Genomic DNA, 25,841 nt, shown 5'->3' with positions numbered 1-25,841 from the left:
AGATGGAGTCACTGAGGCAGTTGGTGTGAGCTTAGGTGGACTCCGGGAGATGGTGGAGGACAGGAAGGCCTGGAAGAATGTTGTCCATGGGGTTGGACATGACTTCACTACTAACAACAACAACAACCACCCCTGGAGGCTAATGGAGCTGAATGGTTCCAGAGGGCTTCGGGGGATTTTCCAACTGATACGGCTTGCACTCCTATTAAAAGTCCTGGTCATGCCGTGGAATGCAGAAATGACCAGGGGGGTTGACATGATTGCTCCTAAGCACTCTCTCTGCTGGAGAAGAGTAGGGCTCTGCAGCATACCCCACAGCTGGGAGTGATGCAACTTCAGATCTGTTTGAGTGCAGATGGAAGAAAACACCAGTAAATGCAATAGAAAACTGGTATGTGCCTACAATCAGGTATATTTTGAGACAGTGAGGGTGGCAAAGAAAAAGTATCTCACAGCCTCTGTTTAATCTTTCCTTTGCTGCCCAGAAGAACTTTTCAAGGTTTTCTGAGGCTTTACATTCTGGCCCCTGGTACATCTTGGAAGCATCTCAGACCCACTGTAATTTATTCACTGGACACTTTCAGGAAAAAAAAACTCTTGCCTCTGCTAGAACTTGGACACTAGAGTTAAAATAGTTGAATCTGTGAAGATACCAGAACACAGCCTGGTCCTGTTTTATTGGTTAAGTTTCAGTTGGTGCAATTTAAGGATGTTGACAAGAGATTACTAACCAGGACCTGTAGATCCAGACTCCTAAGACCAGTTCTGTTCCACTTTAATTGGCTGCCTGTATACTTCCAGTCCCACTTCAAGGTCCTGGTTTTAACCCTTAAACACCTTAGAACCACAATACCTGTCAGAGTGCCTCTACTTGGACAATATGCTCAACCTCTGGAGGCCTCCCCCAAGCACCAACTTCGAGGGAAGCTTTGTGCCCCCCCAATAGTAATTTGTCATCTTTTCAGTGCTGGGTTAAGGCATCCCTCTATCCAAGGCCTTTGAAGATTTCCTTGGACACTCAGGTGCTTGAGAGGGATTACTCATCCCAGATTCTGTTTTGCAGAAACGTTCCTTACTAATTGCTTATTTAACTATTTTAAACTTTTCATTTTTCCCTGTATTTTGGTCTGTTATATGAATTGTTGTAAACTGCCCAGACAGTCATTGCTGCCTCCAGATAGGGATAAAGCAGAAAAAATACTTTTTTCTTCTGCTTCTTCATCTGCGATGCAATCCTAGACATATTACCTGGGAAGTCACACTGACAACAGTGATGGACTTTCATCCCAGCGTGAAGAGGATACTGGTGTCCAATAGGGTGCCAGATAAGGCTTCATCTGAGCGTCTCCTGCCAGAGCGACCTGCTCTACAAGCGCTACAACTGACCCTGAGGCGTGACTCCTCCTCTGGCTTCTTCCTTCCTGATAAAGCGGCGACGACTCAACATGAGTCACCCCCACGCTGCCGCCGCACTAGCCGCCCGCGTGGAAGCCGAGCGAGCACGAAGCGAAGCTGGTGGGCGAGAACTTCCGGCTTGTAACCGCGGGAAAATGAGGCCACGAAGAGGCGGGACAGGGAGACGGCAGCTAAGGTCTGAGCCGGCGGGTGTGTTGCCCATGGTTAAGATGGTGCCGAAGCAGTAGCTTGTGCCCGGCTGCAAAATGTCGTCCTTCTTTGCGTAATTGGGTATTGTACGCTAATCGCAAAACGGTCCAAGCTGTGCTGAGGCTGAGCTTTGCTATTGAAGGGCTGTATTCGCTTGCGCTGCAAACAAGCAAGCAAGCAAGCAAGCAAGCAAGCAAACCAGAAACCTACCATAAATATTATACAGGGATGTGAACGTTTAATAAAATCAGATCAGGAATAATTTAACCCAGCTTGTTACTGAACCGTTTTTCATGGTCCAATATGATGTTAAAGCCCGGAACAAAACGGCAGGCTTTGCCTCGGCGAAACTGCAAACGAACAGTCAGTGGGCATATAGTGTGTAGTGCATTCCGCGTGTTTACGCGGAAAATAAGTCTCGTTGTGTTCAGAGAACTCATTCACTGAAAAGGTTTACAGTCTTAATTCTTGGGATCTGTACATGTTGCCAGTAGTGCGGAATTTAAAAAACCGTTTACTAGTATTGCTTTAAAATTGATTTCCATAACCTGATCACATTCGGAGTTAGCCATTTCTCTTCATCAAGGGTTTGTTTTCTGTTCCTCCTTTAATGGCATAGTGGTATTATACTACAGCAGATTTTTAAGATTTTTTGCATCTCAGAAGGAAAAAACATCTAATTACTGGAAAAAAAGTCTGAATAAGGTCTGCGAATGTGGCGCGTTTTGAGAATCAATAGAACGAATAAACGCTAAGTAAAAGCTCCTCCGCTTTGCACCCTTTGAGTGACCTTATTTGAAGTGCAAACCTTTCCTCCTCTAGTTTATTAATTATTGCCTCAAATAAACTGGTAAGACGAAGCAATGAAATCATTAGGCAACGGTTTATTGTACAAGTTTATTGGACAAGCCCAATTGCTTTTAGCCCTACAGGAAAAAAAAAAAAGCAAGAAAAGAACTGCAGTGCCCATCATGCTTTAAACTGTAACGTAGTTCCCAGCATGCTTCGCGCTAGAATCCCTGGTTTCCTTTAGTTGCATTGATTTCTGGGAGATATAGTTTTACAGTGCCGGTCGGGCTGCTGAAGCTGTTTGCAAGGAGGCGCCAAGATGGCGGCGCTGTGGGGCGGCGGCGCGGGATATGCCGGTGGTGGGGGGACCCTTCCTCTGCGAGGTGCCTCGGAGTCCGTGGTGGGCAATGGCCTTTCTTCCACGCAGGTAGTGGCCGGGGCGGTGGAGCTACGGCAAACCAGCCTAGGAGATTTTGCTAGCCGAGGCGGCTGCTGCTGGATGGACACGTGGAAGCGGCGTGGCCGGCACAGAGAGGTGGCACCGTCACTACAGCTCTTGTGGCGGCCCTGGGAGGGGAGTCCTAGAAATAGTGAGCTATGCTGAAGTTAGGTGGGCGTAGGGGTCCTTCGAACGATGCTTTAGGGCAGGCATGGCTGTGCCTTGGCTTGCGAATGCTAGTCAATGGGGCATTTAGCTCGTGTTTTAGTAGAGTTGGTAGTGATGAGAGCGTGCTGGAGAGAGACTTGTTGGGTGGGCTAGGGGCGTAATATAGTGTCCTGGAAGAAATATCTAGAGCAGGGTCTTCAGGTGTGGAGGAAACTTTCGAGAGTTACGGCTGTCGAGAGCCCCGAGATACGGCGGTAGAAAGTTTCTAAGGTAGGGCGTTCCTGGCGTCGTTAGGTTAGGCAGGGGCCCTCAAGGGTTTGAGCGACTGGGAGATGCTCCCACTCTCAACGCGAAGGGGCTGGAACATTTCTGATTTGGCTGGCGCCCGGGTACAGCGAAAGGAGGAGCTGCCCCAAAGTTCACGAGCATCCGTAATCACAGCATGCTCTGCACAACACTGGGCCTTCGTGGCATTTAACTGCCGGTCGTGAATTTTTAAAAATTTTTTAAAAAAATTCATTTCAGTGATGGGGCTTGTGTACAAGTTCTGCCCCCATTCAATCTCGTCATATGTAGTTTGGAATACTTGTAGGGGTGTGACTTGTTTCAGCTGGCGGGAAGGGGGCAGCAGTATTCCTAATATGTTGGGAAAGTTTCTCTTATGTAAAAAATGGGCCCTGGTGCTTTTGCTTGTCTTAACTCCTCCCCCTTCTTCGTTCCTGGATATGTTCATCTCAGCCTTCTCACTTTCTGATCTTGTTCCAGCCCCATTTGATGATGCTATCTTTCAGCAGTTTTAATTCTTCTGGGAGAATGCACTTTCAGTGCTTGCCTCCGTTTGCTCCAAATTCACTGGCTTCTCAATGGTTCTTAGAATCTGATTCTACCAGTGTCCCTGATTCTATCAGTTTTTTTAAAATATCTGGTAACTCTCAGATTCTTTTTTTTTTTTTTTGCAGAAAGTGGTTTAAGAAAAGACATTTATGAGAATTGAGAGTGTACACTCTTGTTAGGAATTCTAACATGACCGGCTGAAGGGGTGGGAAAAAACACCAGCAGCAGGAGCAGGCAATGTGTTTTCAGTTTGGTGCCAAAGCTGCTGCCTCATCATCCCCACAGGCAGGGTTGGCCATAATACACCTCACCTGGGTTGAGGGGAGGGTGTCAGTTAACTCTTTCCTGCCTGTACCAACAGTATTAGCATATCTGTAGGTTATCTAGGTCAGGATACCTGCCCAGGTGAGGTGCAGCCCAGACCAAATCTACTTTTAAATAATGCAGAGACATCATCAGTAGATGATGGCTGTCCTTCACCATGAAAGGACAGTAAAAGGGGGGTCCTCCAGGGGTCTGTATTGTCCTGCTTGTCATTCAGTCCTTGTTCACATACAGCAGTAAGGATTCATGAAGCTTATTTGCACAGGAATGGCAAAAATGATCTTTTACTGGACAGCCTAAATAATCATAGAAAGTGATGTGCTTTCCAGGAGCCTAACCTTTGGCAAACATGAATATTTAGTACTGCAAATGAGAAGTACACCCTTGCACACCAGAGAGACTGGAGAGGATAGAAAAATCTAACAAACTGGGTTTATTAGCACATGAGAGACTTTTGATTTGGTTGAGAGACTGGTACAGAAAACAGATGCTGTGAGTTCCTTTTGATCAGTTTGCAGTTCTGGATGCCCTGGTCACTGCTGTAATAGTTTTTAAACTGTGGTCCTCATGTTGTGTTGGTCATGTGAGAACTGTCCTAGCACTACCCCACTTAACCAGGGTAATGTGAGAAACTTTGGGGCATTTGACTCCAACAGCACTGGAATCTAGGACAGCACTTGTGGTTGGGAGGAGCCACATTTTGGGATCCTCCAATATAGCCTGGTAGCACCAAACTACACCAGCTTGCATGCCAGCAGTGAAAGCAAAGCGGGTCAAATTCATGATGGGGAGAGAATGAGGAGGCTGTAACTCTATACATCTTTGCCTGGGACTTACTTTTAAGTAGACACACATCCTTCTTGTTTAGGTCACTCTGAACATTCTAAAACAAGAGAAGTCTATATTTACTTCATTAATATGATGGTGTTTTAGGATAATTATGTATTGATCTGCTGCTGTATTTTAAATTTTTGCATTGCTCCTGGGTTTTCAGTTTGATTTTGATTTATTCTGTAGCTTTTAAACTCTGCCTGTGGGCACTGCTTTGAGGAAGACAAATACATACAATGGTCCCATAGTTTTTATAACAGCTGAAGAACTGGCAGTCCTTGTTGCTATTACCCTTTTGGAGTTTGGTTAGTCCAAAACCTGAACTTTTAATGTAGCAGGCATATATATTTGTGAGGAAATTGCTCTGTTCTCCAACACTCCCATAATAATTAGTGACCCCTCACAGATATGCACATTGAACTGAAACAGCATCCTAGAGTATGGTTGAGAATGGGTTGTCTTTGAATCCTGGGTTGTTGAATCATGGATTTTCAAATGTGTGAACCCTGCTGTATGCTTAAATAAGGGTTGTTAAATACACAAAATCCAACACAATCTAGTATTGTTGGATTGGAATTCATAATCCAACAATAAACCATGGGTGGTGCATTTCTGGATTGGTTATGATTAAACCATAGAGCAGGTTCAGACATAACAAGCCACAGTTCAACAACTACATATACTTAATTCATAGTCTGGATTGTTGCTTTGTGCAAACCAGGCCATTACCACGTTTAAGATTTGTACCTTTGTTGCCTTTGGAAGAGATGATTGATCACTAAATTTGGTGACCTGGTATCTAATAATTTCTCTTAGCTGTTTACCTGTTTGTGTGTGTGTGTGCCTGCATATGCTGAAATAGCAAAGAAGTCACCTTACACTTGCCATTGGCATTTTAACTCTAATGTTGCTTTTATTTGTTCAGAGTGTCATCATTGTGCATAGTACCTGACAGAGTTACATAACCAAAAAGGCAGGCCTCTGCCCTGAGAAGCTAATCTTAAACTAAATAGATCATTCCTGCTCCCTTACCATATACATACCATTGACCATTGTTATATAACATTTATAAATCCACATAAAAAAGAAAATATTTGCCAAATGCAAGTGTAATACATTGTAGCTTGAATCATAGAAGTTACTTACTTGGAAGGGATTGTAATGCTGCTGAGTTGGATAATTTCAAGGCTGCCTTTTATCCATCCATACTACCAAATCTTTCATGGTATGAATACTGGGATCTTTCCTGGCTGGTAGAGTGGTATCTAGTGGTAGTCTGTACAGGTGTTGTTGACTGTTGAAGAATGGCACATGTACCTAGTGTTGCTGGCCATTAAACATAAAACAACTATGTGCTTAGTAGCAATTTCCAGTACAGAATGTTGCAGCACTTCCATGAAAATTCAGTTTGAATGCTCCTTGGCTTGGTAGCTTACTAGGTTGTATGGGAGGCATTCCATAAGGAACTTTAATGGAGTTACAGCAGTTACTCGTGTGTTGTTTTTTCTTTTTTGCTAAGCCATCCAGGGACATGCATGCTTTCCAAAAGCTTGCCATCCACATTCTCTTTCAGTGGTGTTTTCCTAGTAGCAAACAGCCAGGGCTGGGGCCTCCCAGAATTCCCAATGTAGTCATGAGCTCTGTCAGAACCTGCAGTAAAGTCAGGATTTGCCAATCAGCAGAATACCCATCTGTCGGTTCAGCAGCTAAAGAATATTGGTCAGGAAGGAATGGGTGACTCCTCACAGAGATCATGCTTGTTTGCTGACTCGGTCAGCACTGATTTGGGGGCATACTGCCTACTCGTTAATTCTGCTCTCAGTGAAGCTGCCGCAATGAAATGGATATAGCAAATATGAACTACTTTCTCGCTTCTTTTTCCCAGCTTTGTTTTTACATTTAAATTGATTCCCCTGTTTAATGTGAGCTGTTTTTAGTTACTGTTCTTGTGCAGCATGGGTTTGGTGCTTCTCAATTCCCGGTGTGGCCAGTCCAGGTTCATCAGATGGCCCTGTCTCCTCCTCTGGCCCTATGTTCTTTCCCTCATGCCAGTTGTTTGGTGGTTTCTCACCTTTTACAGTTCTTCCCATTCCAGGAGATCAAAATGACTCTTCCAAGGCTGGGTTACTGGCAGAGTTTGAAGTTAAAATATGCTGGTATTTGGGGAATTTTGATCCTGCCTTTTTGCCTTTGGCCCCACCCCCTGCTGGGAGCAGCCACCAAGAGCTTCTCTGAAATTGAATTGGGCCTTTGGGAAGAGACAGGCACCACTCTACTGCTGTACATATTATGAAGACTCTCTTGACTATTTCTAGCCCTTCAAAACCAATGAAAAGCTCAGCACGCCTCTTTAGCTGTAAATGCACCTTCCCTTCCCAAGATTACAGTGCTCCACCAATGTTTGACCCTGCTTGGAATGCTTCAGGTACTGGGCCTGAAAAAGGGGATGTTTCACCCAGTAGATAATAAGATACTGCCTACATACACAATACCCCACAGAGCCTTGCCTCCAGGCATGAGACTTCTCTTTGATATTCTAGTTTGAAAACTCTGTCATGTGATTGACAGAAGAAAGTTCCATGCTGTGGGTTAATCAACAGAAGGGCATGGGAATAGGCAACCAGGGAAAGCAGCACATGAGGGCACCCCAGCTTTCTGTGAGAAAGATCACACTGTTTTGCTAGGCAGCCTGGCTTCTCTGATAAAATGACTGTTTTTTAAATGTCTTGTTTTGCATAGTTCTTGATAACTGGGATGTCTTTTCTAGATGCTGTTCAGTGAAAAGGGCTAAGGGTGTAATCCTGTGCACTCTGAGACAGAAAAAAGCCCTATATTTCCCAGCATTCTCCTGCCAGCATGGACTTTAAGTGGCCTTCTTGGCAGAGGGTTTTACCTTGAAGGCATGCATGCTTGTGACCTTGATGATCTAATTCAGCTTTTTCCAGCCCAGCACCCTCCACATGGGTTGGACTACAATTCCCATTTTCTCCAATGAAGATTGTTATATTGGGTAGAGATTATGAGAACTATAGTCCAGCACATCCAGATGGTACTAGCATAGGCAAACCTGATTTAAAACAAAGGTATTTGCTTCTTAGAGGTGTATAGTGATACATCACCTCTGCCTCTGAAATGCAGCTTAAGATGCTCATCTCTAAAATAGAAGCCCTTTTTTGCATTAAGTCTTTTCTCTTTTTAAAATTACTTCTTCATGTACAATATTTATGCATTCCACTGGCTATCAGTATTCTTTGGGTGGCTCACAAAATGTCACTGTATTAATTGTTTACAAGAAACAAGCAGTGGAAAAACAACCAAATGACATTGTATCAGTTACAAAAAATCAGAAAAATGGTGGGTTAAAATTTAGCATTTAAGATTGCAATTGCGCATGAGAATTTTTTTTCTCGGGCTCCCAGATAGTATAATCTGAGGCATGAACATGACAAATGAACACCTGCCAGCTGCCTTTCTCTGCTGTTGTTGAACACAGTACAACAAGCATTTCCCTAGCATGCGGCATATGGGGTACACTTGGTGTTTGTGGGGTGAAAACTAGTAGAGGTAGGCCTGATTATTAGAACCATTTGGAATAAAGAGGGCAATGGCATTAGATTAGGGACAACTCTTAGGAAAGGTCTGATAGCCTCCCCAACTTGGTGCCCATCTTTTGTGTTAGAATATAGCTCTCATCCACCCCAGCCAGCATGTACAAGGATCATGCCAGCTTGGGATAATTGGAATTGTTATCTTGATATTTTTGGAGAGCAGCAGGTTAGGGATCAACCTGTAGCTCCAGTGAGTTAACCCTAACCTTAATCCACTGGCATTGCCTTCCCAGCTTTTCTCGCTGCTTTTCTCACCTGCTGCTCTTTATCTCCCACTCCTTCCCCCACTGTAGTACTTGTTGGCAGAGGATTTGCACTTGGCCTCACTGGAGGCAGAAACCATCCTTGAAGCAGGAGAGTTCCTGGAGACAATGCAGAGCTACATAGACTCCTCCGTCATCTCCATCATTGAGGATTTCAGCAGCCTAACTGAGGTATGGTGTATTCTGTGTAGCTGGAAGTGAATGGCCTCTCAATTGTTATATATTGGCTTGGTATAGCAGCCTGCAGTAGTCAGTCTTGTGTGAAAGCCCTGAACTGGAAAAAAATGGATGTTCTAATTTCTGTTCTCAGCATAAATATTGCAGACCATGGGAATCAGCTGCAATTCACTTCTGTCATTAAATTGCATTAGCTTGTGGTCATGTGTCTTTTAGGGCTTAGGGATGTCAAAAGTGATAATGGAGTTTTCTGGGTTGCAGAAGTTTATTCCCTTGGTCATGTAAAGAACGGTTTAAGCTTCTTCTTATGTAGTTTTGTTTTGGAAAGATATTAATGATGGGCTGATACTCCTCCCTTCCGGATTTTTTCCAGCAATAATGAGAGCAAGTAGTTACCAAAACAATTCAAAAGATGGTTTATGGATTAGCACCAGTGGAGCTTTCCTTCTGTCCTTTCAGCTTGAGGGTTCAAGCTGAAAGGTACATTGAAATGTTACTATTATGTATCTGGGATGAGATAGTGTTTGCCTGGATGCTTTGGATTGGTCATTGACAGCTCATCAGCATATCACTGGAAACTAGAAGAAGCAGAATAATATCCACGATGGTTTGTTATAGTAAGTGGATTTGTCATGTCATGGAAATATAGCCCAGGTCACCCAGAATGGATTGCTTTTTCCAAATAACCACCAGCTAGCTGCCTCCTTCCCTGAACTGACCCTGGGTAAAACTGACTCAACTATCCTTGAGTTTTGTGTATACACTTGGATGGCTTTTCCAGATCTGGTTTGTTTTTCTCTTGATTACAGACAAAAGGCTGCATGGATGCAGAGAACGAGCTTTCACTGTTGACTGCAATCACAGAGATTCTGGATAGCACTGATGATGAATTTCTGTCCCCCTTTGACACTATTCCTGACTCTGAGTTGCTGACATCACCCAGGGGTTGTGACAGTTCTTCGGTATGATCTGATGTCTGGTATTATTTCTAGGACAGAACGTTTTTCTGTAGTAGTCAATTTTAGGCTGGGTCAGCATAGCATCCTGACTCCTTATGGGTTGCACCCAATTCCTGGTGAGGTTGTTTAATAAATAAGCTTGATAGAAGCCTGCTTAACCTTCACTTTTCTCTAGTGATGCCTGGACTGAATGCCTCATGACAGTGGTCTCACTGGACCTGTGCTTGGATTCATATTCATATTTGTCTCCATCCAAAGAAGAGTTTGAATTACACTTCTCCGTTTCAGGCTGGAGAGTTACTCTTCTCCAGCCTGCAGAACCTTTCCCAACCTCATGTCTTTGCAGCATTCTTGTCCATTGGCCATACTGGTTGGGGTTGATGGCAGTTGAAGTTCATTAAATATGCTGGACACCAGTTTGGGGAAAGCCTGCTGTAGGCGTTGCATACATGCTGTTTGTTTTTGGGATTTAAATCTCTGCTTTTCCAGCTTGCTGCTGTCATCACACTAGCAATATATGAGCAACAGCTTCCTGTTCTTGGCTAGTAATTTTTGGTTTTGGGGAGCAAGAGCACAGCTCAGGGATCATGCTTATCACCATGATTGTCATCCGAACTAACAGTTACGGGGGTGCCTCTCTGCTTACTGAATGCATAATTTCAGTCTGCATGGAATGGTGCAGTTCTTTTGACAGTCACATTGTTTTTAATCTCTGCTGACAATTGTGGCACCATTTTCTCCTGGCTAAAAGAAAGCACTTTAGGGTGGATTCATGTGTATGTGTAAGCATCCAGAATATCCTGGCAAGGAGCCCTCTTTGAGGTTGCTTCCAGATCTGACAAGTGAACTTTGCATGGTCAGAGTGCCCTCTGGTGGACAAGTTCAAACATTTATTAGAAGTTTTTAAGTTATGCGTTTAGGGATGCGAAAAGGGCTCCTCTCAATTGGCTAAAGATAATTACAGCTACTTCAGGTGCTTTGGGAACACCTCAGTCTATCTATTTTATATATACAAGGAATGCAAGGTACCCTATGTTGGTCTCCTACTCATTCATTTTTTCTTTCATCAACCTGGTGAAGTAACTCAGGGTGAGAGTCAAGAGATTGTTCCAAATTCACCCAAGTTGAGTTCACAAAACATGACAGGTAAGCCTATGTGGCTACCACTGTTTGTGTTTGTCTAACCATGATCTACTAGACAGCTCTTCACATGGTTTCTACATTATTGTGGTTTTTATCCTCTCTGTTTAGTCTGCCTGCTATTGGCATATATCCCACCATACTTGAAATTCAATCCCAGCTCTGCTTATGCTGCCTGCCTCTTCCTCATTGGTCCACTCATAGAGGCTGAATGGCTAGAGCGGCTCCTTGAGTTGCCACTTTTTCCAGGGAATTCCATGGTAGTTACATTTATATTTATTTATATTTATATTATGATTTATATCCTGCCTTTTTCCTACAAAGGGCTCAAGGCAGCTTACATCATCTCTCCTCCTCAATCTTACATACATACTTTGGAAACTGAGATCCTATGTGGAGTGGAGAACCATCAAACAAACCATTGTTTCTTATCATGGTTTCTAAAGACCAGACTTAGCATGATGCAATATCATGGCAGGGTTCAGACAACACAACAGACCAACAATGGTACAAAACCTTCATGTCTTGTCATGTTGTTTGAACCCAGCCCAGTGAGTTTCATGGCTGAATGGGGACTAGAACCTCAATATGCTGAGTCCCAGGCAGCACTCTGATCCCTACTCCACAGTGTTCCTTAGTATCTTAGGCAAACATGGCTTGCTAGAAGTTCAACTTTTGAGCAGTTTGACTTCTACTGGTTGAATGAAACTGGTGCATAGGATCTCCAGATGATATTGCCATGAGTTTATTCCCTGTTTCCAAACTGCTTTCCTGTGTCAGTTTGAAAGGTTTGTCAGCAGGTCTCTGACACCTCCCCCCCCACCCCCCAATACAGTAGAGGATTTCCAGGAACCTCGACTTGGCACCATTATGACAGAGAAGGTAAGATGGTAGGCATTTGTGGACTGAGCAGCACGTGTTCTGTTTAATCTTTCTAACTTAGGTTTCCCTGCTAGTACCTCTTCAGTCAGCATTTTCCTGATTAGTTAGATCAAGATCATTTGACTCCTTGGTTTGGATGTATCTTGCTGGATTGGAGAGAATTTACATTCCAATATAGAGACTGAATAAGTGCAGCTTCTGTTACTCTATTCCTTAAGAAATTGGAGAAGCATTGCTACTTTAGCTGTTCTTTGCTACATGCTTATCAAAGTCACAAACACATCTAAATTGAATTTCAGCAGTGGTTATTTGCTATATTTCAGCATCGATAGACACTGTAAAACTATAGTTTTGGGGAAACAGCAAAAATAGTAGCAGCCATAGTTTATTGCATAATCTTCCTGACTCCCTCCTTGTTTTCTTCTTTAGGTTGAAGCCACTGCCAGCCTTCCTTTGGCACCAACTCCAGATTGTCCCAAGGACTCCACTCCATCAAAGAAATCCAATAGTAAAGCACCCAGGGGGCGGAGGCCGTTGTGGCTTAGGGAACAAGAGCAACCTGGGCTGCAGCACAGTGACAGGGAGCAAAAGGATGGCGATGAGCCAGCAACGGGCTGCAGACAGAATTTTGTGGCAGGTGTGAAGGAGATCCCTGCAGCATCAGCAGCAAAAGAGGCTGAGAGAAGCTATGGTGAAAGCAATGGCCCTTGTATCATTGCCCCAGAGAGTATCTCCCTCAGTGAGCTGGTGAAGTCAATGCATCCTTACTGCCAGCCCACCATCACTGTATGCCTGAGTCCTGAAAGCCAGCCCCTTGCTGAGGAGCTCCTTGCTGGCCCAGTTGTTTTGGAGATCGTGCCTGACGATGGTGAGAGCATGGAGATCCCAGTGGTTCTGCAGAATATAGAGGTAGAGCGCCCCTGCCAAACTGAGAGCAGCTGCACAGCTGACCAAGTGAATGAAGAGGCAGTTCCTCCCCTGGAAAAGGCATCACCCCAAGACAGTGGAGGCCTGAACAGAGACCCGGACTTGGACAAACAGGCTGAGGGAGTAGACTGGACTGTTCTCCCAAATGCAGAAGATGATCGTCCACAGGAAGCTTTGAAATCAGCAGGTGACAAACAGAACAGACCTGAGCCTGGCCAACTTGCTCCCAGAAACATGAGGTCCAGAACCTCAGGGAAGGGCCATATACATGAACTCACCAAGAAGAGAAGGAAAAAATCGAATAGGGGAACTAAGCGACAAGAGAAGGCAGTAAACTGCAAGCAGGTTTCAGCCTGTGGTGAAGACCATGCCCAACCTAAACCAAGAAGCCCTGTTCCAGATCTTGACTTTCCAGAGATGCAGCCAGAGAAAGCTGGAAGCCAAGGGCAGGGTGAATTGCTTCCAGATGATGCATCCCAGGCAGTGGAAAGCCAGGACACTCAGTTGGACTTGCCATTGAAGTGTGAAATGGAGATGGAGCCCAAAAACCCAGATAAATCAAGTTTGAAAAGTGCGAGGATTTTGCCAAGCACTCAGCCCCAGGGAATTGCAGACACTGTACCTACAGACCAGGCAGATGTGCAGAGGGAGGCCAGCAAAGGAGGCCAGCCTGCCCTGCCAGGGAATGAAAAGGCTAACCTGGAAGCCTCCCAGGTGTCCCCCTGTGGCACCATGGATCTTGTAGGGCAGCCTCCAGGAAGCCCCCTTTGCACCAATAATGAGGAACTCAGCTTCCCCACAAAGGAAGCCAAGCCCAGGCCTCTGAGCCTGAGGGAGTACAGGCAGCGCCAACAACAGCGCCAGTCTAATAATGGAAATACTAGGACCACAGCAGAGAAACAGATGACCAGCAAGTGGCCCAGTCTTCCTGAGCTCCCCAAAGAGCTTCCAGAGCTTCCTTGCCTCACAGTCCCTCCTCCACTGCCCTCCACCAAGGCCGCTGCGCCTGGAGGGGCAAAGGAGCCTGAGAAGCCTGCCAGTTGCTCTACACTTCCAGCCCCAGCTGCAGGCAAGGCTGGTGCGATGCCGCACTCCGTGCTGCCTCCCACTGCCCCGGCTGTGCCAAGGCCTGCTCCTCCTCCGCAGCCTGGTTCTGGTGCCGTAGCTGTTCCTGCTGTGTCTCCACAGCCTAGTGCAGTAGGAGCCTTTCCTCCTGCAGGAGTGCCGGTGCCCCCAACGCTGCCCCCACCTTACCTACCCCCAGCCCCAGGTTCTTTCCTACCACCCCCTTCCAATTCCTACATCTTGAGCTCACCACCACCACCACCAGTGCCTTCCTGGTCTCAGTTTGTCCCTGTGCCAGCCAACTACCAAAGTTTGCCCCCTCCACCTCTTGCTCCTGAAGCTCGCACTCCTGTTTTCCATGCTGTTCCTCCCGTGCCCCCTCCAACCTGGCCTCCCCCACCTGTTCCCCTGCCACCTTTTGCTGCCAGCCTGTCTTACAGCTCTGTCGACTGGGCTCCGGGACTGCAGCCTCCTTACTGGTCTGGTATTCCAGTTCCACCTCCACAATTGCCCATCCCATACGGCAATCAAGGAGCTGTTGTGCCGAGTCCCTCAGTTGGCACCTTACCCGCACCAACTATTCCTGAAGGGATGCATGGCCAGCAGAGTACAGCTTTGACACTAGAGCCTTCTCGCTTCTGCCTGCAGTCAAGCCAGCCTGCCCCAGGACCCCAAGTACAAAGCCCTTCTGCTGTCAAGACTGCTCCCAGAAGAGTGTCTGATCCGAGGAGGAAAGCACAGTCCTTGGCCGCCCAGCCCAAAGCGGAGGTGACACCAAGCAGTTTTCAGCTATTGGGGAAGCAGCCTTCTGCATCAGTTACTGAGTCTTCAGAGGAACCACCATTGACTGGGCATAGCAACAAGAGCTCCCCCACCCAGTCCTTATGGGAGGACCGTTCTATTCCTGCATCCCAGCAAGGCAGGGATCCCACTGGCACACTGAAATCCTCCAAAGATCCCCTTTCTTTGCCTGTTCTCCAACCGGTGGTGGATGCCTCAGCCCTCTCTGGCCCCATGGAGAAAACTTTCACTAAACCTACTGCAGGTCAGAGTGCCAAAGATGTTTCTCCTGCTTCCCAGCTACAAGAAGAAAACCAGTGTTCCCTTCCAGCTGCCTCAGTGCCAGAAAAGCTGACAGTTAAAATGGAGACACATATCAAGGAACCTGCCCCAACAGTTTCCAGTTCTCCAGCAGCATCACTGCCCCCCAGGGTACATGAAACTGACCAGCTTTCCGATAAACCACAACATACATGGAAACACAAGCCTCTCATCAGCATTTCACAGTGCTGCCGCAATAAAGACATCATTCAAGCATTTATCAATGAGATTGGTGAGTGACTGTGCCATCGGAGGATGTGGGGGCAGGTTACCTGGTATGCCTGGCACCCATGACCTAAGAATGTTGACCATAGGTGGGGTGGGCCCCAGTCACAAATCAAGGCATCTCTCATATTTGTATTCTGTCAGGTCTAGCTCTGAGGTATCCTTTTGCTGCTGACATAAAGCTGTATCTAAATGTGCATTTCCTCTAAAGCAGAGTCGATCCCTTTCCATCATCTTTTGACTAAGCTCTGCTTGTACTTTTCCAAGTAGCTGCTTATGTAAGCCTTGTGTTGTTTGCTTATGTAGATGTGTTTGCACATTCTTTCAGCTAGCATCTCTAAAAGAATGGCTTATTTTCTCCTCAGCTCTTCACAAATGACAATAGGATTGGGGATGGGGGAAGCAGGGGCTGGAGGGTAATTGACCACAGCCTGACTCAGGGACACATCTCATGAAATACCATGAAGCCTCCAACAAATATGCATAATTGGTTGCCATTTTCCTTTTTCCACCCTCAGGAATTGAAGCCTCTGACTTGTCCAGCCTCCTAGAACAATTTGAGAAGACAGAAGGTGAGGAATTGAACTAGTATTGTGCTGACTTGTGTTTTCTTGATCATTCTTCTCGCTTCCTTAGCTACGTTGGGTTCCTCAGAAGAACAGTTCTTGATCTAAAATGCTCTTGATCGCATTATGTCTCATGTGGAAGTAGTGGCCCAGCTTGCCCTTCCATTTTGCTTCTTTCCCCCAAAACACCGCAGCAGCTTTCAGAAATGGTATAGGATGGACCAAGTTTCATTCACTGGGCTGGGTAAATATATTCTTCATCTCAGTTCATCAGAAAATTTCCCAGTTGAGCAGAAAAAAATGTAAGGTTGGTCCTCAGAATGCATTTTGCAAATTATAGCTATTGGCATAATATTGCTTAGCCCGTGGATCAGCCTGTGGATTATGGAGAATATATTAAGATTGCCTTGAAGTAGAAGAGGACAAGAAAGGAATAGAAATGTGTGCTTTGGGCTAGTTGCTTGAAGCCACAGCAAGATTTAGGAAGTTATGCAGGATACCAAAGCTAGACCTCTTCCCCTTCCATCCACACGTCTCCCCTTAGATATCTTTTTGCCAGCATCTTTCTAGCATATAGACTGTTCATAAATAAAGCAGGAACATGTAAGCATTCTGCCTTCTTGCTTTCTACCCATGCTGTACAGCCTATGGATTCTGCATTTCTGGGCTGCTGTCCATGATGTCTGAACCAAGAATTGTAGGTTGCTGCGGGGAGGAACCCAAACCTGTAACCTCAAAACAAACCATTTCACTATCAGACCATTCATGGCTAGCCAGGGTTTGTATAAGCTCTGGATAGCCATGGCATGAGAGCAAAGCTGCTCTGTCTCCAAATTGGTATTCTGAAGGGGTTTAAAAATCAATTCCTTTGCCATAAGTTGTGTATTTTAAAACCCTAATGGGGCATAATGCATGCTTGCATGCTTTAGGAGGAGCTTCTGACTTTTAGTGCTAGTTTGTTTAGCTCTTTTTGCTAAAGTTTTTGTCTGTTCTTTCTCTAGCCAAAAAGGAAGCTTCTGGTATGGCAAAGTCCAAGGAAAATGTGGCAGCAAGGGATGATTGGTAAATATGGAGGTCAGCCCTAAGGGGAGCCTCTTTCTTTTTCAGTTTGCTTGGCATATAGCACTGCATTTGTGTAAACAGGCTGGGCAGTGTGTGAGCAGATCCTGAAAGGTGTTGCTTAAGCCACTAAGGAGCACCAGGCATCCACAACTTCAGTGCTATGTATGCTTGGTTGGTAACAGCTGAGGGTGTGTAACATCCTGTTATAAATTTCTTTTCTCCCTCCTTCAGCTCTGAGGCACAGCGAGAAAAGAAAATGGTGGACCGGCTTCAGACACCGGAGCTCACCAATGTTGCAGGTGAAGGCTTTAGAGTTGATCAGCTTTTCTGTTAGGAGGTGACCTCAACGCTCTTTGAAGTCGAAATGCCAGAAAAATCCTAACTAGAAATTAGTATCTACTTCCTCTACTGGGGAGTGGGGGAATGGAGGAGAGGAAGGGCTTATGGTGGTTCACTGTCCGTTTCACATAACATTTTTGTCCCTTAAGCAACCTGAGTGCATTTTTAAATTGCTTCATGAACTCTTCCAGAGGTGTATTGTGGGTTCTATTTTGATGTAGTCACACAATGAAAGAATGTTGTGGATTAGGGAGGAGGCACACTTATTGTCTGTGGGTGGATGTGTACATGCACAAGATTTGAGAGTACTGCTTGGGTTTAAAAGTTTTATTTGTGTAAACTTTTTTATTCTGCTGCCCCACAAACTCAGAGCAGCTTAAATTAAAAGCATCTAAAAACAGACATGCTCCAAGCAATTATAAATTGCAGTAAAATCACAGAAGATGGAGTGATCTCAGAAAAGCTTTAATTAACTAAAAGTCCTGGTAGAATAAGAAGAATTTACAGCCTTCCTAAAAACTCCATAGCAGAGTTTTAACCTGCTAAAACTCCATCCCGGAGTTTTAACTCTTGCAGATTGAGATAACAAAGCTTTGAGGTTGTTGCCAAGGCAAAAAAAGTATTTTTTGCAATTGCTGTCTTAATCTGCCTTGCCAAAATGACTAGACCCCAGTGTGGGCTTATCAAGTTACGCTGAGCAGTGCACAGGTCACAGTGCCAGCTCACGGGTTTCTGTTCTGGCTGTTGCTTTGTTTCTTGATGGCTTTTTCTGTCTGTCCACAGGCCTGACCCCTCCAGCTACTCCACCGCATCAGCTGTGGAAGCCTTTGGCAGCCATCTCACTGCTGGGGAAAGCTGGTTCCTCAAAAGCTTCCAGGCTTCTGAAACCCCTGAGCAAACCTCCCAGAAAAGCTCCAGCCCCTGTTCATGTTGGCTCTGGGGAACATGACTATTGTCAGCTTGGTGCTGCCCAGAAGAAGGGAGGCTCCCAATGGAATGTCAAACACAGCTTGAATATCGATATAACTCCTGTCAAGACCGAGGCAAAGGAAGTGCCAGACCAACATGCCACAAGCCAGCCTCCTGCTGCCGCCAGAGTGGACCCCATAGGCACCCTCAGTTTGGCTACTGCCTACCAGAATCCCAAAGAGCCTTCCAGCCCTGTTCATGCTAGCCAGGGCCAGGCTAAATTTTCCAGCTCTGTTTCAGTCTCAGAGTCTGTCACATCGGAGTCACCATTGCTGGAAAGCAGCCCACGTAAAGAGCCACTGGATCACCGGACTAGTACACCAAAATCTGTGACTAGGGTCAGCAATGCGCCATGCTCTGTACTGCTAACTCCAGCTGCATCTCCCTGCCGGGATGCAGAGGAAGCAACACTGCAACAACCTCAGGAGGCTCAGAAGTGTCTTGCCTCTAAACGATCCTTGCGATGCTATCGAGGCAGACAGAAGTCAGTCAGTCCCCAGAAGGGCAGCTGGAAAGGTCGGCGAAACCGTGCCAGTCAGTCCTTCAGTTCCAGCTCTGATGGTGATAGTGATGCCTCCTCTTCTTCTACTTCTTCCTCTTCCTCCTCCTCTTCATCACGATCGCGGTCACGGTCACACTCTCGCTCTCCCCCATCAAAGCGCCGGAGGAGGTAAAGTGATAGATTCTCTCTTTTCCAATTGCTAAAATGCAGTGTCCTAAGAGTTATAATGGGCCCGTAGTTGAACTAATAGGCTAATATCATGGACTCCTGTTGACTTTGGACCTCAGATGATAGTGTTCAAAATCATTTAAGCCTGAAAGCTGCAGGTTGGCACATCTGACATGCATGAGACTTACAGTGGAGTCCATGATGGAGTTTTCTACCTGGGTTGTTTAAGTAATTGTGGAGATGAGTGGAGTTCATGAACCATTTCCACTTTTAAATGAGCCAGGAACATAACCAAAAAGCACTCTGTTCCTGGATTGTTTTATGATGTGTTTTAAGTGTTAAAGATCCCAGAATTAACCCAACAACAAACTATGAACTAGCACACGCCATGAAACAACTCAGGAACAGGTTAAAAACTAATGGGTTTGTGCATGGCTTGCTTACCCTGTTCATCCCCAGTAATTCTTGGGACAAGCAACCCAGGAATTGGGGCCATGAAGTGCAAACTTGGGCCATGTGTCCATAAGCCCCCTGCACCCTTTGCAAGCTTACTAGTTTCCTGGAGATGGCTGGGCCCTAAGCTCTCCCACTGAGTAGACGTGCTCATGTTGGTTCTTTTCTAGAGCAGTTTTAGATGGAACTTTTCAACACTTCTTGTTTCTTTAGGGATAGTTGGTAAGTGTCCTTACCGGTTGTATGTCTAGTATTCCTTTATTCCTTGTATCTATTTGCCTTCCTTCTGCTCTTCTTACTGGTAATCAGTTGGTTCTGATCATCTCTGTCAGTATATGAGAAGAGGAGACAATGGGGATTACTTTTAGGATTAGCAAGATGTGAGCCATGTCAGGCCTGTCAGTCTTTTCAACTGGCGCGTTAAACCTTCACCTCTTTACATGACTTCTGTGCTGAAATATATTTAGTATTGTTTGAAGCAGCTGCCAGGGCCTAAGCCTCAGCGGGTATATTCACTGATAGTACACAGGCATGAACTTAAACACGTGATACAAAGAGAGAGACCAATACCAACCAGCTGATCCCAAGATTTTAACTAGTTATGAGAACCCAGGTGCTCAGGAATTCCGATGGCCATTGGAGAATGGACTTTTTCATCCAACAACAGGGTGCAATCTTAAAATCCAGCAATAGTCACTAGCTAAATGATGCCTAAGGTGCCCTGTCATTCATTGTCTGCCCCTACCCTGCTTGGTAGTCCTGTTGGCCCTAATACTGTAGATAAATATGAAAGCTTTAACTTGCATAAACAAAGGGTTTCCATTTGCAGTACTGGGTTTTGTAGGTAGAATGCAATGACCAGACCATGTGTAGTACTTTTGGTATTTCATCTGCCATAAGGATAAAAATGGTTCCCTATCAGGTGACTGATTCTGCTGCCCACTTGTTTCACTTAATGCTATTAGCAGTGAGAAGAGGGTGCCTGTTGCCTAGTCAGACCAAATATCCATTTAGGCCAGCTTTCTCTGCTTTGGCAATGGCTTATCACTGGCAAGGTCTTTTCCATCACCTGCTTCCTTTTTTTCCCCTTAAGATCCCAGGAGTTGGACCAAGATATGCACACCAATGACTACTGCTGGCCCGTAGTCTTTTTAGAAGACCTTGAAACACATCTTAAATGTATGTTAAGGCAAATGTTTCAGATATTTCATGTAGATCACAGTGCTCTGCATATGGAGGCCAGCATCACTCTTTGGCCTATCCCAGAGCATTCTGCCTAGGTAGGACACTTAGGGATTCCTTGCTTTTCTGAAAGAGAAGGCAGGCTGAAATTCTCTATGCAGACACATGGTACAAGTTAGGCGTCTGCTCAGAAAAGCAGCTCTGTGCATGCATGTGCTTATCCATGGGGACACACATGCAGATGTTGGTCTCAGTAGACAAAACATGCTTGTTTCTCCATTCACCCTAGATATCGCTCACGAAGTTCTGGCTCTTCTTCCTCTGAACGTTCATGGAGCCGGTCAAAGGGCAGGTCCCCGTCTTCCTCATGCTCCTCCTACTTATCTAGATCATCATCCCGCTCCCCCTCCTACCGAAGAAGTAGCTACAGGAAAAGGTGAGAAATTTAGGCAGCACTTCTCTTGCTGCCCTGTACTTGTTCTCTGGGATGTTAGAACAGGCAACTTTCCAGTTTGCCGTTCTCCAAATCCTGCCTTCTGTCCTGATCTATTCGTTGTTGCCAAGTCCATTGCTGAATTTGTTATATTTTGCTTCCAGTATTGTGTAGATTTAAGACTGGATTTTTAGGGACAGGTTACTATAGCAGAATGGGAAGGGGTGTTTAAATGTTAAATGAATTATAAATGTTTAATGTAGTTATACTGATGTTCACTAGTTCTCCTTTTAAAAATCTACAGAGGGTTTGATAAATGGTTTACATAGTTTGGATCTTCTTGTCATTTTAGGGGTGGTTCTTTCTTCTTTCTTTAAATAGTGTGTGCAAAACAGTAAAGAAATGACTTCAGTATCTGGTGCAAAATTATCTAGCCAAGGGGTTAGAAATGTTTCTTTGGAGGGGGCTGAATTGTTCCTTACCCAGGTCATCTTTGGGCTGGATGATGTCAGTGCTGCATATTTGAATTTTCTCTCTTCTGGGAGACATGCAAAAATAGGAACTGAGTTGTCACTGCCAAGAGTATCTCCTCCTCCCAGTTCCAGCTGAGTCCCTGGCTTTATGCAATAAGTACCATCCCCACAGCAGCACAAAGGGGGCATGGATGGCTTTTGTCCCACAGCTGTTCTTGTTTGCACCAGTCAGTACTGTGTGGTTTGCCATCCCCATGCTGGGCAGGCTGCCATGGATAGGGTGGTTTTTGTTGTGTGGCTGCACTTGTGGCCACCAGCTGAGCATCTGGCTTTGTGCAGTGCATGTTACTCAGAAGGTCTCCGTGCACTGGAAAGAGCAGCCACGCCTCCCATTGCTGGTTGAGTTGCCCTCTGTTCACATCTCCAGTGTTGTTGCAATCTCAGATTGGAAATAACATCAGGGATTCCTCTGGGAGCTTAGCTTGGACTAGCCTGGAAGCACCCAGGTGCACTCCATGGGCGGGATGTAGAATCTGCACAGACCAGATTAGTCCTATAGGCAAGAGGATCTGCATCCCCATTCTAGCCTGTATTCCCACCACTATACATGTTTATCATCTGAGGCACTTCTTGTTTTTTGCGAAAATGGGAGGCAAATTATCTGATGAGCTACTTTAAAAAAAAAAAAATTTAAACCATAGGTCCTCAAACTATGGCCCTCAGGCTGGATCTGGCCCACCATGACCATTTATCCGGCCTGCCTCAGGTTTTGCACTTGCCGCCAGCTCACCCCGTGTGTGGGGAGGCGGCTTGCTCGTGTGGAGATCGTTTTGGACTCACTCGGAGAAAACAATCTCCAAGCTAGCAAGCCACTGCCTCACACGCCCACCGCTGCCTCGCCTCCCCTCACCCTGCATGCCTGCCTCAGTGCGTGCGCCGCCCCGTCCCCACACCGGCCCATGTGCACCTTTCCAGCTCGTGCCCAGCACCGGTACCTTTCAACTGGCCCCCTGGTGAAAAAGTTCGAGAACCCCTGCTTTAAACTGTTCATCCAAGACAGGGGATTTGACTCCAGCTACACCAGGACCATATATTTTCTTTCTCAATGGATATTTTACTGTCAGCTTCTCTAATCAGATTCCCAGAATCATGGGTCCCTTCCCAGGAAGCTGCTTGCAGCCTGGAGTGGCTCATTCCTGTCTGTGGGCCAAATGATTTGATGGATACTTCTCCTAAACCAAAGAAGCAAGTTGCTCCTTCCCAGTTGCTCTTGTTTCTCTTCTTCCCACACCCCAGTCAGAATACTTAGCCAAGCATTAAGAGATGAAAACACAAAAAGACTTTAATCATAACTCTTTGTCCTAATTTTTTTTAAAAGAAGACACAGATACGATTCCAGCAGTTCCCGTGAGCGTTACCAAAGGCAGAAAATGCAATACAAAAATCGTGCAATAGTGAGTATTGCCAAGGCATGACAGTGTTGTGAGAGAGTTCCTCAGGTGCTGCCTTTTAGGTGGCTGCTTATGGCTCTCTTGTAAAACTTCCCTACTCTGGAACTGATCTGCTGCTATGCTATGGAAACAGTGCTGTTAGCTTCTTTACCCAGAAACAAGCAGCTTTGCTTTACTGCTTGATCAAGACAAGAGGAGGTCTGCCTGCACAGGTAAAAAAAGCCCTGTTCAGGGCTATGTATACATCACAGTTCTGCAGATGTACAAAATGTATCTGGTATGCAGAGAATCCAGTTTCTACAGAATATTTCTTTAGAAATATTAATATTTCATTGTTTAAAAAGAGACAAATTTATACCACTATAGCCTCAGAGATCATCTTGGTAGTGTGTGGACCATGCTTGCTGAAATCTCAAAAAGCAAAAAGATTACTGAATTTTAGACCAAGTATTCAGGTGGTGCATCGGTGTTTTGCTTTCCCCTCCCCTGTGACTAGCAAAGCTAGAAAAAAATCACTCAAAACAGCAAAAATGACAGACTTGCTATACCTGCCAAATTCATACAGGGCAGAGAATTTGGATTGCATGGTACTTACATGAAAGTAAGTCATGTAAAGTAGTAAGAACCCCAGCCTTGTGTTTGCCTGCATACCCTTCAGTTACCTGGGCCATATGTGCCTGCTTGTGCTTCTTTTCCTTGACCCTGTTTTAGTCTGTCAGGCATACTTCCAGGAGAGGACTTGAGTCAGGGCTTTCATTAGAGGTTGGGGCTGAATGTGCAGGAAAAAGGCTAACAGCGGTTGGTATGCCTGTATTAATGAAACATGAGGATGTGCGTCACTTCTGCTCAGTCATTCTTGATGTGCAGGAGGACAAGCCTCACCAGGAGGATCATTTGTTGCTTTTCTGTAACTTCCCTCTGCTTCACTTTCCAAAGAAGAGCTGGCCCTTCTCTCTGTGACCAACCCAGGCACCCTGAGAAGGCATAAAGCAGGTCATTCTCCAGTAAAATTTACATGAACTGGCAGGTTTGGGGTATGTGCTGTTAAATGAAAAGAAGTTTTCTGCTGAATGTCCTTGTTAGGGTGGGTAGGCTGGCAAGTGAAAGAGGTGTTTAATAGATCTGTGGCTGAGAGCAGTCCTCTCCCTAATTATGTACATAGGAAGAGCGCCGTGTTGTCTTCATTGGGAAGATCCCAAACAAGATGACCCGTTCAGAGCTACGACACCGTTTCTCTGTATTTGGGGACATTGAAGACTGCACACTGCACTTTCGGGAGCATGGGTAAGAGAGGTGGATTGAGCCTTTCTTTGGGCAAAGGAAATCTGCATCATGATGCTAATGAGAAGAGGGGGAATGGAATGTGGGATTAAGAACATGTGGACTGTTTTCTTCCACCTCCCCCCCCCGACACACACCTTTCTTACTCTTTGTCCCCCACTGGTATGTTCTGGGTGTAAAAGTCTTAACAGCTTATCCCTCCTACCTGGTAGGGATAACTATGGCTTTGTGACATACCGCTATGCTGAAGAAGCCTTCGCTGCCATAGATGGTGGAAATGCTCTGCGTCGCCCTGATGAGCAACCCTTTGATCTCTGCTTTGGAGGACGCCGGCAGTTCTGTAAAAGGAACTACGTTGACTTGGGTGAGTCCCTAGAGATGATTGTGAGTATGGAAGGATATGAGTTAACTCTGAGCATTGAGCAGCTGGAAGAGTTCAATCCATTGGTGCCTTGACTGCAGGACATTAGCACTGTACGTAATGCTTCAAGCCTCTTGTTTCTGCAGCACATATGGAGGTGACTCCTAATACAGGGCAAGTAAAATTTGACTATAAGCCTCTTGAATCACAAAGCTGTGTATGTGTGCACGCATGTGGTTATCCTGTGTATACTTCTCCCCCAGAGCTAACAGTTCATCGAGGCAGTGGAATGGGATAGTTAACCTTTCCATTCCAGTGAACATAACTGATTACTAATTATAGTTGACTGATTGGTGACTGTCCTTGTGTTTTTCAGATTCTAACCAAGATGACTTTGAGCCTGTCTCTTTGAAGAACAAATATGACTCCCTTGACTTCGACACCTTATTGAAGCAGGCTCAGCGGAGTCTGCGGAGGTAACGCTAGCTCTCCCGGGCTTGTTCTGCCCGGTAGGCATCTTGCCTACACTAGCCTTACCTCTGATTGGCTGTAGGGGCAGGTGAACCCTCAGGCCTAATCGCCATGTCGAGTGTGGTTTTGTAACAAAAATGTCAAAAATCCCGTAAATAATTTTTATCCTGTTTTTCTAGGGACTATTTAAGGGGAAAGATGATGTTAAACTATGAGGACAGGAATGGAAAACACCAACCAGCTTCCATTTACTTAATCACTATGCAGACAATAAACTTCAACCATAGACCTATCAAATTTGCTACTGTTTGTCTGTTCCTGTGTATGTAGGAGTAGAGGATAATAGGATATGAGACCTGTCTGTAACTCTTCTTCAGGGATCTTCAGATGTGAATTTTTTATTCATTATAAACAGAATACAGCAGCAAGGCTTGAGGGATAGGGGATGTAATCACGGCTGTATGTGCACTACCAATATCAATGACATTTCGAGTTTCTTTTTTCCTGTGGAAGAGAGCAAGGAATTATGCAAAGCAGTAAACCTATTAGGCATTGCCTACTGAAATGTCAACTATAACTTTGCAACTGCAAGGACTAGAATCTTGCTTTCATTTTTCCCCCTCTGCCCACAATACTGAGCACCTCTGGAAGCTGTATTTTCTGCCCAGTATAGCATTCTGAACATTTCTTGCCATTCTGAATTGCAGCATGCACTTAGGTTTACCTGTGCTGCTTGTGTTGCTTGCATTTCAGCCATATTCTTGTGCATCAGAATTGGACCTTGGTTTGTAAC

General features: G+C 45.4%; 1 protein-coding gene across 2 annotated transcripts; it reads left to right on the top strand.

Moving 5' to 3' along the window:
- The first annotated feature begins 1,476 nt into the window (after positions 1–1,476).
- Positions 1,477–25,340, top strand: PPRC1 (PPARG related coactivator 1). 2 transcript variants are annotated; one of them, XM_044436889.1, is made up of 13 exons: positions 1,477–1,591; positions 8,892–9,032; positions 9,848–10,000; positions 12,449–15,344; positions 15,856–15,909; positions 16,905–16,965; positions 17,197–17,264; positions 18,088–18,943; positions 20,868–21,014; positions 22,863–22,938; positions 24,098–24,219; positions 24,429–24,580; positions 24,954–25,340. In XM_044436889.1, exons 2-13 carry the CDS (start codon positions 8,970–8,972, stop codon positions 25,055–25,057), a joined length of 4,752 nt encoding a protein of 1,583 aa, XP_044292824.1. In that variant the 5' UTR covers positions 1,477–1,591; positions 8,892–8,969; the 3' UTR covers positions 25,058–25,340. The 2 variants fall into 2 exon arrangements, with proteins under 2 accessions (XP_044292824.1, XP_044292815.1); XM_044436880.1 differs by lacking the exon at positions 1,477–1,591 and adding an exon at positions 2,698–2,821.
- The last annotated feature ends 501 nt before the right edge of the window (positions 25,341–25,841 follow it).

Source organism: Varanus komodoensis, unplaced genomic scaffold (assembly GCF_004798865.1).
Source record: "Varanus komodoensis strain SLA01 unplaced genomic scaffold, ASM479886v1 scaffold1, whole genome shotgun sequence".
NCBI lineage: Eukaryota > Metazoa > Chordata > Lepidosauria > Squamata > Varanidae > Varanus > Varanus komodoensis.
This window is presented reverse-complemented; position numbering and strand designations above follow the sequence as displayed.